General features: G+C 53.4%; 1 protein-coding gene across 1 annotated transcript; it reads right to left on the bottom strand.

The window, feature by feature from the left end:
* Positions 1-1,326: 1,326 nt before the first annotated feature.
* SLC35C1 (solute carrier family 35 member C1) lies at positions 1,327-4,487 on the bottom strand (the record flags this gene model as incomplete). Its single annotated transcript, XM_084263913.1, has 2 exons — positions 1,327-2,173; positions 3,944-4,487. The coding sequence occupies 2 exons, from the start codon at positions 4,485-4,487 to the stop codon at positions 1,614-1,616; spliced, it is 1,104 nt and encodes a 367-aa protein (XP_084120039.1). The 3' UTR covers positions 1,327-1,613.
* Between the last annotated feature and the right edge of the window lie 21,283 nt (positions 4,488-25,770).

Here is a 25,770-nt window from a genome sequence, read left to right as displayed (position 1 = left end):
AGCACCCCCCCCACACACCCCTCCCCGCCCCCAATCCCAATCCCCCGTGACGACCCACGTTGGAAGATCCGCTCCCACCCCTCATCAGACCCCGACTTTATTCAGCAGGTATGACGTTACAAAGTCAATACGCGCCACGTGAAAAGCATCGGTTCCCCTAAAACACCCTCCCTCCCCCCCTCAAACCCCCATAATAAATTATTTAAGCACCCCCGAATAGCACCCTGGCACCTAAAAAGAAGGTACCTGTGGTCGTGAAACGCGGAGCAGGAGCCCTCCCCCACCCCTAAATTAGACAGGAACATATCCCAGGCAGAACACCACACGTCCTTCAGTAGGAACATCCAGGTACCACGCATGGGGGTAATACGGTACATCTCCCAGGATGCACAGGACAGGACCATGCATCAGGTCACATCAACTGCTCTTCAAACCAACCCTTTGTATTCCAAGGGGGTTTAGAAAGCTGGTGGAACATCACAGCTGGCAATAGGATGTTGCTGCTGGTCCCCTGGATCAGTAGTGACAGGTGGCACTTTCATGAGAGCAGATGGAGGGGCAGAGTTTTCTACAGCAGCGAGTTTCAGTGAAAGAACTGGTGGAGTTGAGCAAAATAAAACTAGAATTTTAGGGGGGTGAGGGATTCACTGAGCTGGGCAAGGAAGGGGTGTGTTTAAAAGCAAGAGCTGAAAGACAAGCTGCAAATGCCAGAAGAGATCCAAAGTGTAAAGAGGACAAGTGTTGTGAACCCCACAAACAGGGATATCGATCCTTCACAAGGAAGTGTTTCACAGTAACTTCTCTTCTGCCTGTTGCCGAGGGGCAGAGGCCGAGCTTGCTCCTTCCCAAGAAGTCCACTTGAAAAAGCCTGCTCGCCCTTCACAGGGGCAGGAGCGATGGGGGAAGTTGCAGAGGAAATGAGACCTTTCATTGCCCAGACTTCGCATGATTTTCTGAACCAAGAAATGAGGAGGAAAAACCAACCTCAAACCAGGCTCAGTAGGACGGGATAATGACTCTGTGGAAAGGAGACTTGGAGGCACTGCTGCTGCTTAGACTTGCACAGAAACAGAAGGGAGGGAATCTCCCATCCTTTGCATTGAAAGGGGCAACGGGAAGAACGGCTGTTGTCAACCTTTTCCAGCAGAACAGTTCCCCAGAGCCCATCCCCAATAGCTTGGCTACTGGCCTCTTCCTCACAAGCTTTTGTACCTTCAGACTGCACTGATTCCATTAATTCTAAATCCCTAATTACATGAAGGTCCCCTCCCAGTTCTTGTCCACTCTGAGTTACTGATCCCACCTCACTGATGCAAACTGCCCAGATTAGGTCAACAGCAACATCCATTTAAAAAAAAAAACAAAGCACATCACAAAAGACCTGATTGCTTTCTACAACACATGCTCTCCCCATCTCTGATACAGAATCCCACAGATAAAACACAATCCAGTCAGGTCTTGGGCTCTAGATCCTGACACAGTTCCCCACACACTTGGCAGGTAAATTTTTTTTTTCCTGCTCCTTGCTGCTCTTCTCCCCAGGAGGAAAGAGCACCAAGCACTAGCCCACCCCCCCCCCGCTCCAGGCACAGAAACAGAGGCACAGGAGCTGCCTACACACCAGTCTCATTTCTTTCGCTGCTCTTCACATTAGGATCCTCTTGCACCTTTCTCATCTCCAGCCCTTTCACCCATGTGTAGGCAAAGGAGCCCCCGAGAACCATCAAGTTACTCGTCCACCACAATAAGCTCTTTGTCTCCTCAAAGTAGATAACCGCCAGCACTGTTTGAGCACAGGCCTTGGCTGTCCCAGACACGTTGTGGGTGAGCGGGCTAGTGAACTTAATCTGAAGTCCAGTCACATACCCAATGGCAAAGCCAAACACTCCCCCCAGGATCATCATGCCCCAAAAACTGGGGCTCCCCAGCTTGTCGAAGTGGTAGAGGGTGCGGAACTCGCCCAGCAGCAACATGAGGGGGAAGAACAGGACACAAGCATTGACGTTGTTGTAGAAGGTCAGGCGCCAGATGCTACCATCCACCACGGGCAGCACCTTCTTGGTGTAGATGGCATTGAGCGAGACACACAGACTTGCTAAGATCCCAAAGAATATACCTGTCCATGACAGAGTGCCCTCTGCTCCTTCCTGGTCAACACCCAGCCAGAAGCCACCTGCAACCAAACAAATCAGACATCACCTGAACAACTGCTGAAGGACTCAAAACATACAGTGAGCATTTATCTCATTATAATGAACAACTGCAAGCGGAGACAGACTTATGGGCTTCCTCTTTCTCTTAAGCAAACCCACAAAATGTCCTGACAAGATTTATTTTTGGGAGTGCAAGTAATTTACAGCAGTATCACTCAACTCAGAGGACTGATTCCAAAACTGAGCAGGCAGCATGAGAAACTATTATTCCAAAGAGCCGTGAACTAAAGTTAAAGCAACTCAGATACCCTTTTCAGAAGGTTATTTTAATTGAAAAGGGGAAAAAAAAATTATAATCTGACACACAGGTAGCAAGAAATATTCCTCAAGGCTGGGATTTGGGTTTTTGGCTTCTTTTTTTTTTGTTTTGTTTTTGAAGGCCTCAGAGCCTTCGCTGCACTGTTAATAGGAAGGGAAAGACACGCCTGAGAAGACACAAAGACAGTAAACACACACAAAGAAACTTGGTCAAAAAAAAGAAAAAAGTCACAAGTCAGAAACTGAGTACAGTATACTCAACACACTGAAGTTCTTTGATGGGTAATGCACTCTTTAACCATTTCCAGAACAAGAGCTACAGGCTTTGCATCTCCAGGGCAGAGATGGGGACCTCTCCCCATCCTGCTCATAAGCAAAACAAAACGGGAGATAAGCTACTTAAGGAGCACAACACTATCTCTCCAGTAGCTCCTTTTGTTGGAGGCCATCTGGAAAGTTACCTGCAAAGCAGCCAACATGCTTTAAATTAAGCCCAGACACAAATGGGTTCAATGCAGACACAGGAAGGGCGCAGTGTCCACCACAGAGATGCTCAGCTATGTTGCTATGGACATACAGGGAATGCTCCCACAGCAAAAGGAGACGGTGCTGGTGGCAGAGTCTTAGAGAAGCCCTGTAAGGCGGGCCAACCCCACAGTCCTGGGCAATACCCAAACACAGGAACTAGCTGAAAGGAATTTCTTGCATGACTTGGATGCAAGAAACAGGAATTCTGTTCCTTTACACCTCTTCTATGGAGAGGAGATTCTCTAGTCTCGTTTTCATCCAACTCCATCTACTTCGCTGAGCACTAAAGTCAACAGATGTCCACCTGGAGCCAGACTGAAGTCAACATTTCACCACCCTTGGCATCTAAATGGCACTCCAATGGGAGGTAACTTTCAGTATTACCGATGCCTTTGGAATGAAAGGCTTGTAAGCAATTCCCGTTAAGCCAGTCAATGCCCTGCCCTACATTGTAACCACACAACCAGACCTTCTGGTAGTGTTCTATGCCTGACTAGATCAGCTAACCCTTCATCACATGCATTCAGCCTGTCTGAAGTGGCTGGCTCCATTGTGCGGTCCCAATGGCCCTGGCATAAGTACTGTTTTTGTTACCAAAGTTAATAATCAACAAGCGCAAGAGAAGGAGAAAGACATCTGCTGGTTTATGGCTCTTATGGGGGGGGTGGGGGGGGTGGGGAAGGGTAAGGCAGGTTAAACTTCATTAGAAAGGAGAAAGGTTTTAGTGCTCAAAGGAAAGAGGGAGCTGTGGTCAACTAAGCGGAATTTCCTTCCTTAAGGAGTTAATGACATACTCCAGGCAGGCACAGCAGTCTGCCCAAGGGAGAGAGAGGCACAAGCCCCGAGTTACCCCACCTCACAAGGGGAAGACACTCCACCTCCAGCTCTCTGAGTTTATGGGGCTGGCCATGGGGTGGGTGCAGCCTCCTCCCGCTCCCCCTCACCTATGATGACTCCGCAGGCCAGGAGGGCGTAGAGGGAAGTGGTCTGCTTGAGCAGCAGGTAGGACAGCAGCACGTTGAAGACAGTGGTGAGGGAGCGTCCCACGTTGTAGAAGGCTACGCCGACATGCTTGAGGCAGAGGTTGTTGGAGGTGACCATGCCAATGAAGACAGCAGAGAGGGGCAGGACGCTGCGGGACACCTTGGGGTCGAGGCGGAGGGTGGGCAGGCTGGAGCAGGGGGGCCCACAGGCTGCCCCCATGCTGAGGCCCAGGCAGAGGGCTGCCGTCAAGGCGCACTGGAAGAAGGTGACGAAGAGGGGGGCATCGAGGCGCAGCGAGGGGCTGTCCAGTAGGTACTTGTTGAGGAAGACCATGGCGATGGAGGTGAACCAGTAGAGGCAGACCACCACGGCGATGCGCAGGGCCCGCAGCAGGAAGGGCGCCCGACGGCCCCCGCCGCCCTCCGCCGGCAGCAGCGGGTCGCCGGCCCCGCCGCCCAGCGCCATCCGCAGGATCCCCGTCCGCGTCAGCTGCGCCCTGGTCATGGCGGGCGCGGGCCGTCAGCCGACGGCCGTCAGCCCCCGCCCGGCCCCGTACCGTACCGGCCCGGCCACCCTCCTCCTCCCCCCGCCTCCGGCCCCGCTCACCCGCCGCCGTCAACCCTACGCTTCCCGGAGCGCCGCGGCCCCGCCCGCCGCCCTTTATTCACGCCCCGCGGGCGCTGCTTGGCGCCTCCCCGGCCGCCGGGCCGCGCCGCCATGTCGGGGGAGGGCCGGGCTCGTCCCCGCTGCCCCGCCCCGGGCCGGGGCGCCGCAGGCGGGGGTGCAACACTGAGAGGCCAGGTAGCGACCGGGGCGGTTTAGCGAGGGACGGCCAGCTGAGCGCCATGCCCTCCCGCACCCCCGTGCTGCAAGAAGCGACGGGCTGGGGCAGGGGCCGTTGGGGAAGCTCGGCGACGTCGCGGGAGGTCGTCGCAGTTGGTAGCGGCCGGGCGAGGCGGCCGGCGGCGGGTTTGTCCGGCGGCAGGCCCGGGGCGTGAAGGGGATGTCAGCCCCGGTGTGCGGATCGACTCCTGGCTCTGCCAGCTCCTACCGATGCCCGGGACATGCTGGTTGGAGCAAGCAGAGTCGGGGGCTTGGACATGGCGGTGAACTTCTAGCACGGCTTTTGCTCGCAGCCTGCCACAAAGTACGGCTCTGCTCTTTGCAGGGGTAAATTAAACCTTCCCATTACCAGCCGGAGGAAGTAGGCATCTTCCAAAGGGCAGTGCAGGGAAGTGCTGGCTGCCTTAATCCTCTCCCTGCAGTGTTTGCTTCAATATACAACCTGGCGAATGCCCCTGCCAGGGCCACCGAGCATGGCGGTGCCGCTGTGCTGAGCCCTGCACTGCTCTGCATCGTGGCAAGCAATATGGGACCTGCTTTCAAGGGTCACCTGGGCATGGGGGTAAGCTGGGCATACACTCTCTCCTGCTAAAGGAGTTATCCCACAGTCCCAAACCGTCATTCCAGATATAAAAGATACGTCCGCCCATACTCGTGCACCCAAAAATCCCACCTTCGCTTAATGGTGCTGTGTAATGAAGCAGCCTCCTCAGTACTGAACTCCAAACTGCTGGATAGGAGAAAATAAACGAAAATTATTACCAGATTCCATGTGGCAGGGTTAGCAGCAGCGAGCTCGGTGTCAAACATCGGTCAGTATGATCCTACACTCCTTATTTCAGCTGAGACTGCTGCAAAACGTCTGGACTGCCATGTCCTGGGGCCCAGCAATTCGCAGAGAGCACAATTAAGGGGATTTTGGAGGCAAGGCCAGCAATGTTAATTGCCCTCTTAGCAGCTCTGCTCTTGCAGTCATGAAGGACAGATGTGTGGCAGGGGTTGTGGGGATTGAAATTATGTATTTCATTAGACCAGTTGATATGGTTGGAAAATGTTTCAGGCATAATGTGCTTTTCTCAAACCTCTGAAATTGTACTTGATTTTAAAATTTATTTTTCCCCAGTTGGTTTAGCAAATGAAGACAACCTTCCCTTGTAAACAGCATGTGGGCACTGGCAGGAGTCACGTTCCCTCTGGACAGAGAAATTTAGTCCCCGGGTGTTTGCTCTGGACTGTCCAGGTGCCCATTGCAGGCTGACTGGGAGCTCTAAGGACACACAGAGCACCAGCCCTCAGCCCTGCACCTTGCAATAGACACTTCGCCTGTGTGGGCAGCCAGAGGAGCCACAATAGACGCACCAGCTCTCAGCCCTGCACCTTGCCATAGACGCTTCGCCTGTGTGGGCAGCCAGGGGAGTCACAGCAGTGCATGCTGTTTGCCCGAGCACACAGATGTGAAAGCAAGCAGACACGGGTGTTCTGCAGCTCCAGCACTGGAAACAACAGAGATCATGACTCTGCAGACGGGCTGGCATCAAGGCAGGGGAAGCTGCTGTCCTTGTGCTGGAAATTACTAACCAGTGTCCATCCTCTCAGCCATGTTTTGATCCTGCTGCTGGAAGTGCAGCTTGCACTCATTCTTTGTCGGCTTCCTATCCTGCATCCCTTCCTGTCTGACTCCTTCCAGTGCCAGGCCCAACACTGCTCCCATAAACAGGATCGGTCAGCTGGGAAAGAGAAAGTGAACAGCCTGGATGTGATGTGCTGGCTTGGTTCTAGAGGTCCCCATGGCCTGTTATGCATACCTGTGGCTTCATCAAGTATTTGTCTTGAATTTCAAGGACATGACCTCTCCAAGACTAATGCTGCAAATCTGACAGTGCCTCTAGCAAAATCAGACAGATGCAGATTATTTCTTTCCATGCCCCTTGTTGTGTTATTCAAAATGTCTTCTGTAAGTGAAACACGGAAATTAGAGATGAAAAAAACCCCAACCCTCAATCCCATCTTGTCTGTTCATTCAGCACATGGAAGATTGCTTTGTCCTCCACAAGTCTGAAGTATCCCAATCAATAAAATGTTCACTGGCTCTCCTGGGGGATTATCCTCCAGCCTTATCACACATGTATGGCACGTCTGCACAGGAGAATTGACCAGAATAGCACTCTCAGGTCTGCAAGTATAACTCCCCAGTGTTGACACTGTATTTCAAAATAAAAGTGATTTATTCTCAAATAATCAGGTAGTTCTAAGATAGTTGTGCGGGTCAATCTCCCTAGGTAGAGCTTGTCTACAGCATGGCAATGGTTTTGACAAGTGCTTGGAATAAAGTCTTGCTAGGTTACTCTGCCTGCCTTCCTGCCTCACTGGGAAGCTCTGCTTTTTTTTTTTTTTTTTGGGTGGGGAAGGTGATTTAAAGTTGTAAGTGGTTTAGAATTTCAGAGTAAAGGGAATAACGAATGGGTTATAATACTAATTGGAGCTGTAGTGACAATGTAGCCCAGTCTCCTGCACAGCACCAGTCTTGGGCTTCCCTGAATTAATTCCTTCTTGAATTCAAGCTGATCTTTTAGGGGAAAAAAAAAATCTAAAAAATATTCCAGAGGTACTGAATTCAGTTGGACAGCAGCGATGTTCTTCCGATGGCTGATTATTTCCCACTAAATAACGTACACTCTTTTCATGCTTGGAGTTGCCTGGTTCGAGATTTCAACCTCTGGATCTCGTTACAGCTTTGCTGATATTTTACAAGCAAGTGCTTACAGGCAGATGAAGTTTTCTTTTAACATAGTTTTTTTTTTGGAAGATAAATACATTTAACTTCCCTTAGAACATGTTTGTTGTGCTATAGCAGCAGCAATTCACTTCCTCATGCAGACGACACCTCGGTATTCTCCTGCCTTGCTGCCTGGTTGTATATTAACATGATCACACAGACCCTGGACAGCCAGCACAGGATTGTTTCTGTCTTGGGAGCGTGCTTGCTTCATGTTCCCTCAGTGCTTTCAAAATAAACAGTTATCACTAGTGGAGGTCTGAGGCTGGAAAAGAAGCAGCTATAACGGGTTCTTCGGTGGGAAAGCTGGCTGCCCTTAGTAGTGTCCTTGTTCCCAGGGCTTGCCACCGGTCTGCACACAAGCACACATGCACTCCTGCATCTTAATCCTTGTCTGTGTGAATGGAAAACCTTTCAAACAATGACAGGCGGTGCTCCTCTGAGGGGAGACCTCTCCCTTTCCCCCTTAAATTACATGACCTACTTGAAAGCAAGCAAATCAGCTGATAACCAGCAGCCTGGCTAATAAAATAGCGATAGTATTTGGAGTGTAGGTCAAACCCAGTGATGAGAGAGCATAAATTGCATTTCCTGGCCAGGCAGGAGACCTGGACACACCGACCAGTGTGTTAGTGTGGCAACAGGCCCTTTGGAAATAATGTAGAATAGCAAATGAAGGAGCGGGAGATATTGCCAGTTTCAAGTGTTTCTGGGTCTCAGGAAGAGCCTTTTGGGGTTCGAAATAGGGCTCATTCCACTACCTGGAATGGGAGATGGGAAGAAACCAGCTTAGCAGTGAAGTCATTCCAGTATATTTAAAGATTCATTCCTTGTGTGGCTGGGGATCTGATTTCCAGTTAATACAAGCAATCCTGATGCAGGTGCCTATGACTCAAGACATCAATCTAGCTTTACGTATGTACACACATGTATATACAAACACACTGCCCCAGGGAGATTTAGGTTAGATATTAGGAAGAATTTCTTTACTGAAAGTGTTGTCAAGCATTGGGACAGGCTGCCCAGGGAGGTGGTGGAGTCACCATCCCTGGAGGTATTTAAAAGGCATGTGGATGAAGTCCTTACGGACATGATCTAGAGGTGGACTAGGCAGGGTTAGGCTGTGGTTGGACTCGATCTAGAGGTCTCTTCCAACCCAGGTGTTTCTATGATTCTGTGATCCTATATGTATATGTACATATGCTCAGGCTACATACGGTCAGCGTGACCCCACAATGGCATTGAAGCAGGGTCCAACAACCCAGGAGAACTCACCTGTGACAGGAGTATTACTGTACTGGACTTCACTGGTGATTCCTCTGGTTTGCCATGCATCAAGCACAATTATCTTGAGCCTTCAGGTTTTCAAGTTTGGACTGCAGATAGTGCCTGGTAACAACAGATTTTAGCTGTCACACCATTATTTTGCATTTGCTGATGATTAATGCAGGAGAAGGTGGCTTACACAAAACCCAAGCCTGATTTATCAAGTCAGAACAGCCAGAGCAGGTCTCTTTCTGCTAGCTAGTAAAGAGGAATCCAGGTGAGAGAATAGAGACATTTCTTCATATCATCCCCAGACAACACCCGTTTTTAACACCACTATGCCCACTATGATACAGCATCTTTCCAGACTCTGCTTGGTTCATAGAAGTGGCCGTGGCAGGGCAGTGCTGCCATAGCTCTCTGTTCTGCAGGAGAATAGATGTCTCTGCTGTCACGTTGTGGAAAACCATGGAGCAGCTGGGTAGTCCAGTGCAGAAGGGCCAGGTGTCGCAGCAGGATGGCAACAGGATTGGTCCAGGTGCATTTATTAGCGGTGGTTCTGTGCCAGCCTTGTCGGCTTGGGCAGCTGCTGCAGAGATGCTTCAATGTCTGCCCCACGTGCAGTTGTCCTTCAGCAGCTTGGTGGCACCAGCTGGAGTGAGCTTGGATCCAGCTGCACCCAGCTCAGACACCTTCCTGGACACCAGCACACAGGGAACACCCGCAGAGTCTGCTGGAGCTCAGCCCAGAAGGGGATAACTCCCAGCTGGATCCAAACCAGCTCTGTAACTGGATCAAGACCAGCACTGCTCTGGCTCTTCACCCTCTGTATGTCTGGTGCCAGGACCTTGGAGCAGTCATGCTGACTCAGCTCTTTATGGAGGCAGTGGGGTCTGACAGGACCTCTGTGCGGGCTCTGTGTCGTGCAAAAGCATCCCTGGGATTTTCAGACCTGAGCTGTTTCTGAAAGGTGCCCTGTCAGCTGGTAAACTTGGCCACAACTCAGACCATCTCTACATCTGCCGCATGCCTAATCCCCAGTCTGGACAATCTGACTGCACATGAAGAGACATAAGAATGGTACATAAGAAATAGTTCATGAAGGTTTCTCCTGGCCATCTTGTTCTTTTCTGGCTTGCTCAGCACTTCTGCCTTGCCCAGGGAAATGGTTGGGACCTGTTTCGACGGTGGGCTGAGACTGAAGATGACAGGAGCAGCAAGTTCCTTCCCCTCGCAAATGACAGCATCACGTTCTGGCAAAATCTGTGAGCCCGGGTTCTTCCCCTACCCTGTTTCCCCAGCGTGAAACCCCAGGCTCAAGCAGTCACACCTTAGGCCCGGCCCAACATCCGCACCAGAGGGGCTGGGGGAGTCAGCTGTGCTGTAAGCCTAGCTGTGGCAGAAGTGACACTAGAGGGCAGGGCTGGCACACGGTTGGAGCCTGCCCAGGCAGGGCTGGCACAAGGCTGGGCCTGGACTGGGGAGGACTAGGCAGAAGTGGACAAGACTGGGGCTGGGGTGGAGGGGAGCCCTGGCCTTGCAGCCCCGCCTCGCCTGCCCTGGGTGGCGGGAGCCGGGTGCACCCCACAGACCGAAGGTCATGAGCCCTTCAGCAGCTTTCTGGAGTGCCTGGGGACACTAAAGCATGGGGCACATCTCCAGCTGCCCACACTGGGCTTCTCTGCTAAGCAGGTGGTCTCTGTCACCATCCGAGACCAGTATGAAATCAGACCCCAAGGGTCCTGGCATCAGCTTAGAAATCACAGCAGCACAGAGAAAAGCACGGATTATATGCACTGCCCGGTTCCTGAACATTTCCCATGCACCCACCCCCCATGCTCCACGTCATCCCTGTGGACTGTGGCAGGCTCTGCTCTCCACCCACACCAGGCAGAAGAAGCTGGCTGGGACCCAACTGCCTGCATAGCCAAAATGACTCAAGAAAGCAGGGTCAAAACTGGCATCCCACAGCAGAGAAGTGAGCAGAGAGCTAGGCATGGGGAAGCTGCTGCTTTGTCCCTCTGGCTCTGCAGAAAAGAGAGTAACCTTGGGGGAAGGTGTCCCTGCACCCATCTCAGGGTGGCACCTGTTTTGGAGGGACAGATTTGGGTCTGTTTGCCATGGCTTGGGAGCAGCCCGGCTGCAGCAATGCTGAGCTCTCCGCGAGGGATTGGAAATGTCCCTGCTGTCACGGCTGGGTCAGGCGAGGGAGCAGCAGTCCAGCTCCCCAGGAGCAGGGTGGGCAGGTAGTGGGTCATGATTTATGAGGCGAGTCCTTGGAAACTCTACGAACCCAGTGCTTAAGTGCTTCTGAATGGCAGCATTAATTACTATTAAAAACACACATTTATATCTCTCTCACCTGCTTTAAATCCTGTGAAATTAGATTCCCTACCCATCCCTTCCAGCCTCAGTGGCAGCTCAGGGTGTTTTATAGGCCTATAAAGCCCCGCAGTACCTGCTGTCTACATGGGCCCTTATTTACGAGGCCTTTAACAGGCTTCCTGGCTTGCACCACCTGAGCCCCCTGATCATTTCATTTCCACGTACCTCGGAGGGAACCGTACCCTCATCCGCCCCGCTGGCTTTTCTTCCCTGCAGGGAGCAGCTGATGTAGGGACCCAGCTACCTGAGGTGGAAGCAAGACCCTGCCAGGGGGTCCTGATCAAACCCATCTCAAACATTTGGCCCAGCCTCTCTGGTTTTATGTAGAAAAGGGAGTCAGTGAGATAAGCACCTCGTGATGTGGTTGCAAATGTCCTCGTTTGCTTGTCCTTTACAGCAGAGTCATGCCAGGCATCACCAGAAGTCACCCAGCGATTCCCAGGGCTGGGAGGTGAGGAGCCTTAAAACCCCAGATTTACTGAGCGCAGAGACAGTAGCTCTTGTACACGTAAAGTTATATTTGTGTAGGTCCTAAGTAAAAAAAGCAAACATTATTTCCATGGTTTATCCTTTCTTTTTGGAGGGTGGAGGCGAACTGTACGGATGTATCTTAAAATAACCAGCCTTTCCCTAACGGATTGCAGCCGCTCTGCAGCTCATCGTATATCGAATGCCTAGACTGTGCATTTAAAAACACACCATGCCCTTGGACTAAGGCATGAACCCCTTTTGTTTTGGGGGGAATCGGAGCCTCTTTTCCCTGTGTCATACAGAACAGTGTGGGGTGGAGGTGGGAGCTTGGCTCTTCTCCAGGACTCTCCAGTACAAAATCCCCATCTCTGGCTGTGGCCCCCCCATCCCCTCATTCCAGAACTTCTGGGCCCTCAGACCTGCAGGAGGCTGGATGCTGCTCTGGGGAACTGGCCAGATTTGTGTGCCTGTGTCAGCCTGTTGGGGAGGAACTGATAGATACCTTTGCCTCCTGACTCCCAGGCTGAGCTGGTTAATTTATAGATTGGATCTGTCGCTACTGATAAACGATATCTTACTTCCCTAATGCCACCTTCAAATTGAGTTTTTAAGGCTAGGTCAGGTGGCAAAACCAAAGGTTGACTCTCCTTTAGCCTTGCTCTGGCTTCATTCTCTGAACTTAGGCTGAAATTGGCTTTTCAGCCTGGCTACAAAGCTGAGCTGGGCTGGTGGACTGCAAAGGGTCACCAGTGGTGTCTGACTGCTCTGCTGGTGAAGATGAAGGGTAAAAAACCTCTGCAGAACCTACCCTAGTCCCCCTGAGGAGCAAAGTATTACCCCTGCCCTTTGGCAGGATAATGGGAGGCAGGGAGGTGAACTCACCTAGGCTTGGAGAAGAGCAGAAGAGCTGCATTTCCTTCCTCCTCCATGGCAATGCGAACAAAATCAAAACCAACTGAAAAAAACCCCCACCTTTCTTCCAAAGCATTCCTAAAGATGCCCAGGAAGAGGGAAGATGTTTGGAGCAATCCTGGGGGCAGCTGGAGGTGCAGGTCTCCTTGTACAATGGGGTGTCCCAGCAGTCTAAGGAGGCAGGTCCCAGGTGCTTATCATGCAGCGGTGCTCAGCTGTTCAAGATTTGTCTGGTGTGAGGTGCTGGGAAGCAGAGATGGGAGCTGCCTAATGGGAATTGATGGGTTTGGGTTTCTTAAGCCAACAGTGTGCAAGTGCTGGTCCCAGGGCCCACGGCGGTGTGGGGAGGCAGTGGTAGTGGAGCAGGGGTGGGCGGGCTGTCTGTCTGGCAGGGAAGAGGCATTTCTCAAAGGCCGAGCAGGAAGGTTGCAATGATTGGTGAGAGACACCTACACCACGGTGGGGCAAAGCTCTAATCAGGCAATATGAGCTCAGCTGTCCTCCTCATCCTACTCCATCCAGTTCCCTTCCCAGTCCCTTACAGCACAGCTTAGCTGTCTGCTAGGGCGGGTGGTGGAGGTGGACCCAAGACTTGCTAAGGAGGGTGCCAGAACCTGACATTGCTCAGGAGCACAAGGCAGTAGCAGAAGACTTCAAGTATTGGCTCCTGCCTCACCTGAAGCCAACAGCCTACCCATTGGTAAGGGAGAGTGGCATTTTCCTTCCTCTGCATGTTTGACAGGCTGAGTGACCTGGGGCTGTTCAGCCTGGAAAAAAGAAGACTGAGAGGGGATCTGATCAATGTTTATAAATATCTTAAGTGTGGGACACAGGGGGAAATGGCCAGCCTTTTCTCAGTGCTCTGTGGGGACAGGATAAGGGGCAATGGCCTCAAGTTGGAACACAGGGAGTTCCGCACCAATATGGGGAAGAACTTTTCCGCTCTGAGGGTGACAGAGCCCTGGCACAGGCTGCCCAGGGGGGTGTGGAGTCTCCTTCTCTGGAGATATTCAAGACCCATTTGGATGCCTCCCTGTGTGACCTGTCCCAGGGAACCTGCTTTGGCAGGGGGGGTTGGACTCGATGGTCTCTGGAGGTCCCTTCCAACCCCTACAATTCTGTGAGTCTGTTTCAGGTGGGGTCTGCTGAGGATTAATCCCTTCAAAGGATGTGCCTGAATGAACACAAGCAAAGCTTTGGTGAGAGGATCCTTCTCCATCAGCAGACAGGACCGCTTTCTGGAGCATAGCCAATGGCTCAGAGCTGTACATCCGTGAGCCGCTTTGTTCCTCCTCCGGGGAGCTGACTAACAAAGTTAAGAGTTGGCCAAACAGCCAGGATTAAGCATATCATTGCTCCAACCCTCCTGGGGTTATGGTGGTTAAAGGCACGTGCACAAGACCTTTTTAGCTTGCCACTACCAAGCTATTCTCTTGTTCCCCAAGAATGGAGTTTGCTGAAGCCACCTCTCTACGCCCTTTATGCCGGGGTGTCACGGCAATAACACAAAATAAATCATCCCAGTGAATACCTTCCACAGGTGATGAAAGAAGCAGCCAGTAATGACTCACAGAAGCAGGAACCTTCCGCTCGGGGCTAGCTCTGAAACCTAATAAACCATCATCCCAACTACACCACAGCCCTCGCCCAATTTCTCGCACCTGCAGCAGTCAGAATTTCCCTGCGCCACGATCACAGCTGGTTTGAGATGGCAAATCCTGCAGCACGTTGGAACCGGAAAATGGTGGAGCTGGGAACAATAAACTGAATTTGAACTTCCAATTAAAGGAAGACAGAGGAGATGGCTGTGATTCGATTCAGATTTAATTCAATTCAAGCTTCCCCCTTTCAAAGTTCGTATTCCCTCCCCCCCCCAAGCTGCTGCGGGCTTTCCCATCCACTGCAGCAACGAGCTGCAGAATAAACCTCGCTGCCGAATTTAGGTCAAGCTTGCCAGGGAATGCACGGGGCCTTGGCTATTGTTAAATGGGCATGGTTGGTGTGAAGGCCACACTGTGAACACAAAAGCGGATGCTTTAAAGCCAGCACCCACCTCTGTTGCTCCTGAAGGGCTTGTGAGCAATGGAGGGGGGGTGAGGGGGGACAGGGGGTGGCATGGAGCATGGGGGAACCAATGTACTCATGAGCCATGTCTCCCAAAAATAGTAAGACGAAGCCCTCCGCCTCCCTGTGGCCTGGGGTCTTGGTACCAAGGATCCATTACCCCAAGAAGAGAAGCAGGAGGAAAATACCTGGCCAGAGGAAGCCCGGGCAGAGGGGAGGCTGACAGCAAAGCCCTCTCTGGCCTCCACCTCTCCCGCCACCCTCCCTGGCTGCACAGGAGTGTTACCACCATCATTATCACAGAATCACAGAAGCACAAGTTTGGCAAAGACCTTTGAGATCGCCGAGTCCAACCGTTCCTGTCCTGTGCTAAACCATATCCCTAAGTACCTCATCTTCTCATCTGTTAAACACATCCTGTCGGTTCCCCTGTTCCAGGCCCTGACAACTCTTTCAGTGAAGCACTTTATCCAAACATCTAATCTGAACCTGCCCTGGCACAGCTTCATGCCATTTCCCCTTGTCTCCTGTCACCTGACTGAAGAGACCATCTCCCCCCTCTCTACACCCTCCTTTCAGGTAATTGTAGGCAGTGATAAGGTCTCCCCCTCCTCTTCTCCAGGCTAAACACCCCCAGCTCCCTCAGCTGTTCCTCATAGGATTTGCCCTCCATCCCCTTCCCCAGCCTGCTTGCCCTTCTCTGACTCACTCCAGGACCTCAATGTCCTTCTTACAGTGAGGAGCCCAGAACTGGAGACAGCACTCGACGTGCAGCCTCACCTGAGTACAGGGGTATAATCACTTCCCTAGACCTACTGGCCATGCTATTTTGATACAAGCCAGGATGCCATTGGCCTTCCTGGGCACCTGGGCACACTGCTAGCTCATATTCAGTCAGCTGTCACCCAACACCCCCAAGTCCTTCTCTGCCTGACAGCTCTCCAGCCACCCTGCCCCAAGCCTGTAGCACTGTATTATATTTGTACTCTTTAAACCTCTGGCTCCTGAAGGAGTGATGCTGAATGTGCTCACACCTAGAATATTAACAAGAGGATTTGCAGGACCCATGGGAACCAGGCAACCAAGGCTGAGTGGGAGGAAATGGGACGAGGAGCCCTGACCTCCCAGATTTCTTGGAGCAGAGGGTAGGGAGGCAAGGACTGCCCGCAGCTGGGAGCTGCTGGTGGCCGCCCAGGTCAGAGCCTGGGACAGCCGAGGAGAAGTGTGCATGAGGTTGAGAAGCAGGCTTGGGCTGGGCCTGGGAGAAAGCTCACGGCTCCTGCTGCAGTGCAAGGAAAGCAATCCCTTCTGTCTTTCCGAGGTCAGCAGCAGCACGGAATAGAAGCAGCGAGGGGGCTGCTGGCGGTGCTCCAATGCACCCAGCAAGTTATCCCACAGGTTAAGGTAGAGAAGGGCCAGTTTATGCCTCACAGAGGAGCTGTTGGCTGCTGTAGCCTAACCCAGGAGCTGCAGGGCTCCTCTGAGCAGTCTGGAGTCTGGCGATGTCCGGGGCAAGTCTTGGGGCATCACAGTCCCGCTGCCTCAGTCTGTGTGGGTTAGCACAAGGTCCACATACTCACAACCAAATCTTCTTTTGGTTTTCTTAAGCCCATATTCATGCTGTGGAAGAACTTTTTGACAGTAAGGATGACAGAGCACTGGAATAGGCTGCCCAGGGGGGTGGTGGAGTCTCCTTCTCTGGAGATATTCAGGACCCGCCTGGATGCCTCCCTGTGTGACCTGTCCTAGGGAACCTGCTTTGGCAGGGGGGTTGGACTCTATCTCTGGAGGTCCCTTTCAGCCCCTATGATGCTGTGATTCTGTGATGCCCTTTCTGGTAAGAAAGGCTCCCGCTCCTCAGCAGGCATCTCTTCCTTGCTTCCACTTACTCCTCCCTCACAGGGTATAAAGACCCTGCCCAGCTGCTCACTAGACACCAGCACTTACCTTGTGCCCTGAGCCCCCTCACCTGCCATCCCTGAGCCCCAGGGTGTCCAGCCAGGGAAGACAGACTGGAAAAAAACAGGTACCAAAGGCCAGAGGGGAATTGCCTCATGGGTGTGGCTAGTCCCACACTAACAGGTCCTGCATGAACTGGTCCCACTGCGGGTAGCTGGGGACTGGGAGGAAGAGGAGCAAGGCCCGTTGAGGTGTATCTTGCCCTCTGCTCATCCCCTGCTCCAGCTTCCGAGTGTACTGGGAATGGCACCGTGCTGGTCTCTCCAACACTGACTGATGGGGCCCTTGGTACCCACCTGGAGATGAGCCACGAAGGGCCATGAAGATGATTAGAGGGCTGGAGCATCTTCCCTACAAAGAGAGGCTGAGGGAGCTTATTCAGCCTAGGGAAGAGAAGGCTGTGGGGGGACCTTATTGTAGCCTGTTGGTCCCTGAAGGGAGCAGAGAAACAGGAGGGGAACCAATTTTTTAAAAGGACAGACAATGGCAGGACAAGAGGGATGGATTGAAGCTAAAGGAGGGAAGGTTTAGATTAGCTATTAGGGGGAAGCTCTTTACAGGGAGAGTGCTGAGGTGCTGGAATAGGCTGTCCAGAGAGGTGGTGGATACCCCGTCCCTGGAGGTGTTCAACGCCAGGTTAGATGGGGCCCTGGGCAACCTTGTGTAGATCCAGGCCTGGAGGTTGGTGGCCCTGCCTGTGGCAGGGGATTGGAACTCTATGAGCCTTGGGGTCCCTTCCAACCCAGACCATTCTATGATTCTGCATTCCCCAGCACAGGCGTCCCCAGTGCTTGTTTTACGCTAAACAAGGATGCTGTGACTCTAATTGCCTGATAAATGTAATTGAAGCTGCTGGTTTACCATGGCATCTCTCCATGGAGATGCTGCTGAGACTTAACAGCAGCCACAGTGCAGATGTGGTACCTCCTGCCCTTGCTGTGGCACGCAGGATGCCCAGGCTGTGCTTTGGGTTGCTCCTGTGCTGCCACCCGTGATCTGGGGAAATGCTCTGCTGCACAGCCCTGCTTCATCCACCCAGCTCATACAGGCCTTTGCCCTGCACCTTTTTGGTCATGCAGAATCCTTCCCTCACTTGTATGCTTGACAGTGGCTCTTTTAACACACGTCTGGCTTTTTATTACTTGCCTTTTTCGGCTTGCCTCTACCCGGCTGCACTGCGTGAGGCCAGAGTCTCCTGCGCCACCTGCCAACAACGCTGGGCTGCTGCAGAGAATCTGAGAAGGAAGCCACTCAAAGGGTGGCTTCTCCAGGTAAGGCTACAACTCCGGATCCATTAGTAAAGCAGGAGACTGGAGCACACGTGGGGTTATTGCATCAGGCATCAGTGAGTGGAGGTATGTGATTGCAGCATCCGTGGGTTTGGGAAACTGCTCGTTCTCCAGCATCCCAAGGGGCTACTGACAGGATTAGGAGTGTTACTCTGCGGCAGAATCCTTTGAGCAGGGACTTTGTTAGTCATCCAGCTCGGCAGCAGCCTTAAAAATAAGGCACAGAAGTCCACATCTCTGCAAAGAAGGAGCTGGGCTGGAGAAATGGAGCGCTGTCCCCTGCTCCCCCAGGGCACCTCGGCTGGTGTGGGGCCAGTCACCGCAGGGTGGTTGGTCACCTCACTGGGAGCACTCTGACAGAAAACCAGTGACAGTCACAGGGACAAGACTCTGGTGGCTAGCACTGTCCCTCCTGGTAATTGTGAGTGGGTTTGGTTGAAGCAAAGAGTGGCCACAGACAAAATGGTATCAGCTAAAATTCAGTGCATCCCCCGCTGAAGGTACCCAGAATGGATGGGCCATCTGGAATGAGCCTTTTCATCTGTTTTGTCGAGCAGCTGTTATAGATTTGGACCCCTCGCAGTTTTCCACTGTCTCAAAAAGCTCCTCCAGCCAAGACCTGTTCAGCTTTGGGGTACTTCTGCTGCGAGCACCCCCCTGTCCCCTGCCACCATCCCAAAGGTAAAAAAAAAAGTCAGTGCTCACTGTTGCTGAGCAAGCAAAGGAGGCTTCATCTTTAGGCTGGGACAACGCTGGTAGTGCCTGGCGCCTCCGACAATAGGGCAGTGGTTATAGCTGGACAACACACCGGAGCAGAGAAAGGGGCTGCAGCTCAGTGCCCGCTAACGAGCCTCATGATCCTAAAGCCAAATGCACGGGGCATCTGCTTCTGCTCATGGCAGTGAGCAGGCAGCACCCCTGGCAATGAGCGGAGCAAGGCCAAGGCTTGCAATCACACAGCAGAGAAAGCCTGGGCAGATCTGCCTTTGGGAGAAGGTGGGAGGGAAGAAGACACAGGAGGCTGAAGCCCCTTTTGAGAACATTTGCTGCAGTGCCCAGTTAGGCCAGCCTACAAGCCCAGCACATGATGCTGACCACGGCATTCGTCAGCAGCTTGTGCCCCTCCAGGAGCATCTGCTGCTTCTCTAGTCAAGGAGCACGTGCTAGGAAGAAAGAAGAGTCTTTGCGACCCTCCTTGCTGAGATCCTGTAGCACCAGAGCTCATGTGGCCCAGCGCAGGTTCAACATCATGTGTGATGGAGCTGGTGATTGGCCACTCTGGCCCTGCCCCATCCCACCCCATCCCATCCCCAGGCAGGACAGGCTGTTGCTGCAGCTCCCACAGGCAGCTGTCCCTTTGCTGTTACATCAGCCATGGCTGTGCTACCACATCCCTGTCCCCATCGGGCAGTCAACGCTGCACGCTTCCGGCTGTGGTATTGACCCAGAGCTCATTGCCTACAGCGTCCTGGCCCTGGGAGGTGTGGAGCCAACAAGCCCTTGCAGTGGGGGTGTTGCGGGGTTGTCCTCTCCTTGGTGGGGAAAGCGAGGCTAGAAGAGCCAGAGCAAGAACACAGGCATTTCTTTGCCCTTCAGCTTCCACCAAGCTATTTGTTCCCTGCCCTCTTTGCTGAACTTGGACATCTTACAGAGCAAAGGCCCAGCAAGCCAAAAACCCCAAAACATGGGGGAGGAAGGAGGCACAATGCAGCCTCTGAGCTACAAAACTCTGCTTCCCCCATTCTTTCTGCCTTGCAGGGTTGGCCCCAGCCCTCCTGGGAGGGTCCAGACTCTTTGTTTAACTCCCGAAGCACCTGCGGCAGCTCAGCTCACAGAAGTCCCCACCTCTACGGAAACCTCCTCTTTTTTATTTTAATTTCATTTTTTTCTTTATAGAAGCCTTTGAAGATGCTTGTTGCCATGGAAACATGCTTTAAAGAGTGCCTTTCCCATTCCTTTCATCTTGAGAGCTTCTGTTGTCATAACAGCCACATCCGACTCCTCCCTTCTCCCCACCAGCTGCCCCACTACAGGACGCAGCAGGGTGAGACACCCCAACCCAGGAGCAGGTCTCTTGGGGAGTGGTGGGAGGGGGGAGGAAGCTGCCTTGTGGCACAGCCTTCTTCCTGCCCTGTGGTACCATCAGCAGAGGCGCCTGCCTTTGGAGTCCCTGAACGCCCTCTCCTGCTGTCAGGGTCAGAGGAGGTGCCTGTACTCGGGCAGGTGGCTGATAACCCTCCTCGTGCCCGCTCATGTGAGGTGTGAAAAGAGGCAGCCAGCTAGAAGAGCATCTCTGGGCTATGCCGCTGATGGCAAGCTGCTTGCTTACACATCAGAGGGGCTCTGCCCTTGCCCTCGAGCCCCAGGGTGGTCATACCGGGTGGTTTTCTGCACCATTTATCCTAAAAGCCCTCAGCTGAGCCTTTCCCCTACAGCTCAGTGGGCAGCATCATGGGCTGAGCTGAAAGGAACATCTGTGATTAGGGTGGCTTTGACCTCTGCAGCCCCCATTGCTGGCAGCGGGGCTGTTTCATGGTCTCTGTAGAGGCCAGGGACCCTCATCTTGGTTGCAGTGCTCCCTGGGCAGCGGCAACAATAAGGTGGGACATGCTTTCTCCTGGAACCATCAATCTCCAGGGCACCCCAGCCTGTGGCAGGCAGCAAGGGAGGGTGGCACAGGCATGTTGCTGGCTGCTGTCCACCCTCTGGGCACCCTGTGAGAGGCCTGCTCATCTCATTGCTGCTGCAAGCAAAGGACATCATCCAGCCTTTCTTTCCCAATTTATTTTGCAGCCAGCAGCTGTTGTGGCCACAGCTCCTTGTTCCTCCTGAGCAGCCTTGGATGATGCTGTGAATCTTGCCCTGGCAGGAGCAGACCTCTGGGCTGGCACGTCCAAGCTTACCAGCAGTGGCTTGAGATGTCAAAGCAAGCAGCCATGTCCCTGCTCTAGCAGCTTGGCCGGGGGCCCTCAGGCAGGATCTGGGGTCACAGGGAAGAGGCTGTGAGGTGACAGAAAGCAGGACCTGGACCACATCCAGCTGTGCTCCTCAACTCCTCCCACTGTGCCTTCATCCAGGACTGTGGCCATCCCCTGGTTTGGGGGGGGCAAATTTCTGCCTCAGCAGCCCTGGACCGCCTGCTCAGCTCTGCTAACACCCCTCACTCCTGCTCTGTATCTACCTACCTCTTCTCCCACTCACACATGTTGCCCCAGCAACATCTTCCCTGTGTGATGGCAAACTGTTTGGGGATAGGGTGCTGCAAACCCACTCCCCCACCCCCACCTCCGAAGCCCACTATACCTCCAGGCATGACTCTAGCACGGGTGGGAGGAGAGGGGGCGAAAAGGTGGGGGTTGCAGCTCCCTTTCCCTGCTCCCAGCTGGGCATGCACATGTCTGTCACAGATGGCTGCCTGCCTCCCACCCAGTGGCTGCAGCAGGCTCTTGCATCTCCTTGGCAGGACAGTCCATGGGACAGGCATCCCCCAGCGCATGTCGACAAAGCCAGTTCCAGCGCTGGACACAGCACAGCCCACACCATCGCGTTGCGGAGCCCTGATAAACACGGGGGGATGTGGCTAATGAGTGCTCAGAGCGCCGCGGGGTGGGGAAAGGGGTCTTGCAGACCCTTGCCTGGAGCATCACTGTAGCGAAAGGGACCCTGTCCTCTGCCCTCCTGGGTTTTCTGCTTCCTCGCCAGCTGCTGCAGAGCCAAGACTAATGGAGAGCACATTGCTGGCTGCCGTCATCTCAATTAATGCAGCCCTGCTTGCTTTAGCAATTACCTGCCGGTGGCTTGCAGCCCGCTTCCAGCTGGAGATCTCCTGCCAGCATTTACAGCTGACAAGCAGAAGTGGGGAGAAGGCACAGAGGGCACCTTCACCCAAGTCCTGGATGCCCTCTGCCAAAGATACCTGCGTGCCCAGGACCGGCGCCTAGGACCAGGACGGGGACCACCTAGGCAGCTCGAGGTGGATGCATCAGCCCTGGGGCTGAGAGCTCTAAGGAGCAAAGTCGCCCTGGCCAGAGAAGTGTGGCAAGGCTCTCTGCACAAGCACGGCTTCTGTGCCTGTCCCCCGTGCTCACGATGGACCTCTCCATCAGGAAATGGTGCCAGCGAGAGCAGCGCTGTGGTCACCTACAGCCACCAAGGGCTGGCTGGTGGGTGGCAGCACTAGCCAGCCGCTGCAGCAATTGAGCATCCTCCGAAGGGGGCACGGAGGCCCTGCTGGCTGTTTCTGCACTGGCATTGCAACCCCAAATCTCATGGAGGCACCAGCTTTTAAAGAAGAGAGGAAAAATCTTCTCCTGTACCAGGGCAAAAAGGTTTAGGAGTTTTTTTCTTAAATGTGATTTTTTAAGTCAGAAGAGAAAGTGCTCTTTTTATTTACTTGCTGCTTTCTGAGCTTTTAGGGTGCACCAGGGTCAGGTTTTTCAAAGCATTCCTCTGAGCAGTGAGGGATAGAAGCTTATTTAAAAGTGAAGTGAGGTGGGAGAGAGAGAAAAGCAAGCCAAGCATGTCCTGCCTTCAGGAGCTGGGGCTGCAAAAGCAACAGCAAGTCCTCAGAAAGGCACAGCACCAGGAGCACACATGTTGAGACACCAGCTCTGGGCAGATCCACCCTTTGCAGCTCTCCAGCTTGCCGTGAACCTCAAGGCTTTATTCCCAAAATCCTCATTTTCCCAAACATCTCCTACTACCTTCCTCACCACAGCTTGCTCTGTGTGGGCTGCAGCACACCCAGCCCATCCTGAAAATCATTCCTTGCCTTGAGTTCAGCACTCCAGGAGCCCTGCATCAGCTGAAGTAGTCATGCAAAACGTATCACAGAGACAAACACTACTCCAGGAGAGGGAGGAACATTTCCAGCCTTCTCCAGAGGGCGGCATCATCAGAGATTTAAACAGCCACAATGCAATTTCCTCAAGATGCTGAGAATTGTTACTGGGCTTCGCTTCTAAACTCATTTGAGTCACCATCCCTGGAGGTATTTAAAAGAAGGGTAGGTGTTGTACTTCATGGCATGGGCTAGTGTGGGACCTAGTAGAGCTGGATAGATGGTTGGACTCGATGATCTTGAAGGGTCTTTTCCAACTGTAACCATTCTATGATTCTAATTAGACCTCTTGACGTGGCATTAGTACTTGCTCTGCACCGTGGCAAGGTCTCAACAGCTTAATCAGTGCAGTTTCCCCTTTGTCTGGGATTGGACTTAGTAGGGCCCTGCAAGCAACTGGGCTCTCCTCAGCCCTGTCCTGACACACCAGCAAGTGGGGAAGCTCCCTGCCTGACTCTGGGGGTGGGAGATGTCTGCAGGAGGTATGGATGCTGCAGAAGGCAGCCTCAGAGGCAGTGCTGGCAGCCTTCATCATGACCAGCACCAGCTACCACCAGCCCAGCTGTCCTGGCCACCCATGACACAGGCACCCATGCCAGGCCAGGACCTGGATGTGCCCCGGGGACAGACTCTGCTGTCTTTAACCTCTGCGTGTTTGGAGCAATGTGGATATCCAGGGGCTGGTGTGCTCTGCCCCAGAAGCAGCAGGAGGCAGCAGCCAACGGGATATTGTGTTTGCTGTGACATGCGAGTACTGGGCCCCTTGCACGGGTCAGAGGTGCAGCAGCTGGGAGCAGGGTGTGGCTGGGAGCTCCACAGGCACCTACCTGGATGTTTTCCAACCAACAACACTCTGTGCCTCATGCCTTGACCCCTTGCATGTCAGGAAGCTAAAGGACCTAAAAGGGAAATGCTGGCTTCATCCACCTCCGAGCGGTTGATGCCTACTTCTGCCAGTACTGAACAAAGGAGTTGCATACTTTCTGGGTATCGGGATTGCGTTGGGCCAGAGAGCAGGGGACTAACTGCGTGGCATTGCAGCTCAGGCTGGGGCTCCAGTGGTGCAGAAAGGCAGGTAGCCAGCTGGGTAGTCAGGCTATGCGAGGCTGCAGGACCAACCACGTCACAGCCAGCTGGGACTCCAAAGAGGTTTGTCTCCTGCTCTGCTTTCCACATCTTTCCAGTCAAGGATTTTCTTGGCCAAGCAGTGGCTGGGTCTTGGTGCCGTGCCATGCCCTGGGAAGGCTGCTGCCCAGCACTACCTAGCTGGAACAGAGCTATCCCAGGTGGGGAAGAGGGCCCAGCAGTGATGGATGTGCCTTGCCAGCCTTGCTAGGCTGGTTGCTGAGTGTGCAGTTGCACCTGACAGGCCTGTGCTGGCACCAGATTGATGTCCTTTTTGTTCCTGATAAGGATCCGAAGTCTCCTCTGGGTTCCAGCAGCAATTCTTTTATCCTTCCTGATTGTGGCATCCATGCTCCCAGAGTCCCTGGAGATGCATCAATCGCGGAGCTGCAGGCGCCGTGGCTGCTATCGGCAGAGATGATGGAAAAGCTACAGGAACAGCTGTCATCTCTCCCTGTTTGCGTTTTGTTCTCGGGCTATCAGCAGGACGTTTTCCACCAGACACCTATCAATCTGCTGTGGTGGAGCCCAGCCTTGTCTGCGTGCCTGCTGCTGTCGCTGCCAAAACCCACCGGCATCCTCCCACCCGTGGCCAGCCGCTGCGGTGCCTTCTCCCATGCCGCACCAGAGCGGGAGGGAGCCAGCGCAGGGCTCCATCCTGGAGCCAGGGGAGCAGGCAGGGCTTTGGGATGCAGCTAGGGATCACCATGCCTGTGTTGGCCCCCCACCTGTCCCCATGTGGTGTTTGCTTCTCCCTCCCTTAGGGATTTGTTTCGGAAGCACCCTGTTTCAGGCTGGCTGAAGGGTGTCCCACAGGTCCCCAGAGATGAAGGGAGAAGGGCACTGGTGTCTGACAGCCAGTAAATCCATGCCAACTTCGAGGTTAGGAGGAGCAGAGGGGTGCAGTGACAGCAGCCAGCATGACAGCCCCTGCCACAAGCCCAGCATTAGGGCTTGCATTTAGGGTTACACCGGGGGCTGCCCCATCCACCCTCTATGGTCTGGGATCCCCCCAGAGGGCTGCCCTGGAAGGAGCTGCAGCCCCAGTGTGAGCCAAGGCCACCTCCACAGCATCAAGTCTTTTAAAGATCTTTCAGAGGTCTTTCCCAACCCAACAGATTTATGGTTCTGTTCTGCCAGGGCTGACAGGGCTGCAGAGAGGGGCTTGCAGGGACATTACTGGCAGGGGCACCTCTTTGAGCCCTGTATGATGAGGTAGGATAGCTCAGATAAAAAGCTAGGTACAGTTTGCCTTGCATCTCCTCAAATTCTTCTGACTTTTCGATGGTTTCTGGGAGTACCAAGGAAGATTTAGGCTTCTGATATTTAGTAAGCCTGAGCACTGAGACCTCCAAATGCATTTCATTTCAGAAGGAAGCTTCCAGAGCACCATGGAGCAAAATAGGCCATGGGGTCTGTGATGCCCCCAGCCCCTCCTGTGCTTTGCTGCTGGCATTGCCTGCGCCCTGGCCAGCAGAAGGGAGCAGGTCCGGAGGCCTCAGTCACCCTGCTCTGTGATGGCTGGAGACAAGATAAAGACAGGCACCTGGTCCCATTTAACGCCACTTTCTATCCATCACTGAGCGCACAGGCATATCTTGCTTCCTTACTTAAAACCCAGAGGGCAAGACAAGCTGTCTTCCCCCTTCCACCTAGAGTACTGCATCCAGTTGTGGGCTCCCCGGTACAAAAAAGACAGGGATCTCCTCAAGAGTCCAGAGAAGGGCTACGAAGGTGATTAAGGGCCTGGAGCATCTCCCCTGTGAGGAAAGGCTGAGGGACCTGGGGCTGTTCAGCCTGGAGAAGAGAAGACTGAGAGGGGATCTGATCCATGTTCATACATATCTTAAGTGTGGG

Source organism: Gallinula chloropus (assembly GCF_964237585.1).
Source record: "Gallinula chloropus genome assembly, chromosome: 4".
Lineage (NCBI taxonomy): Eukaryota > Metazoa > Chordata > Aves > Gruiformes > Rallidae > Gallinula > Gallinula chloropus.
The sequence above is the reverse complement of the archived record's forward strand: the minus strand, read 5'-3'. Positions and strand labels throughout refer to the sequence as shown.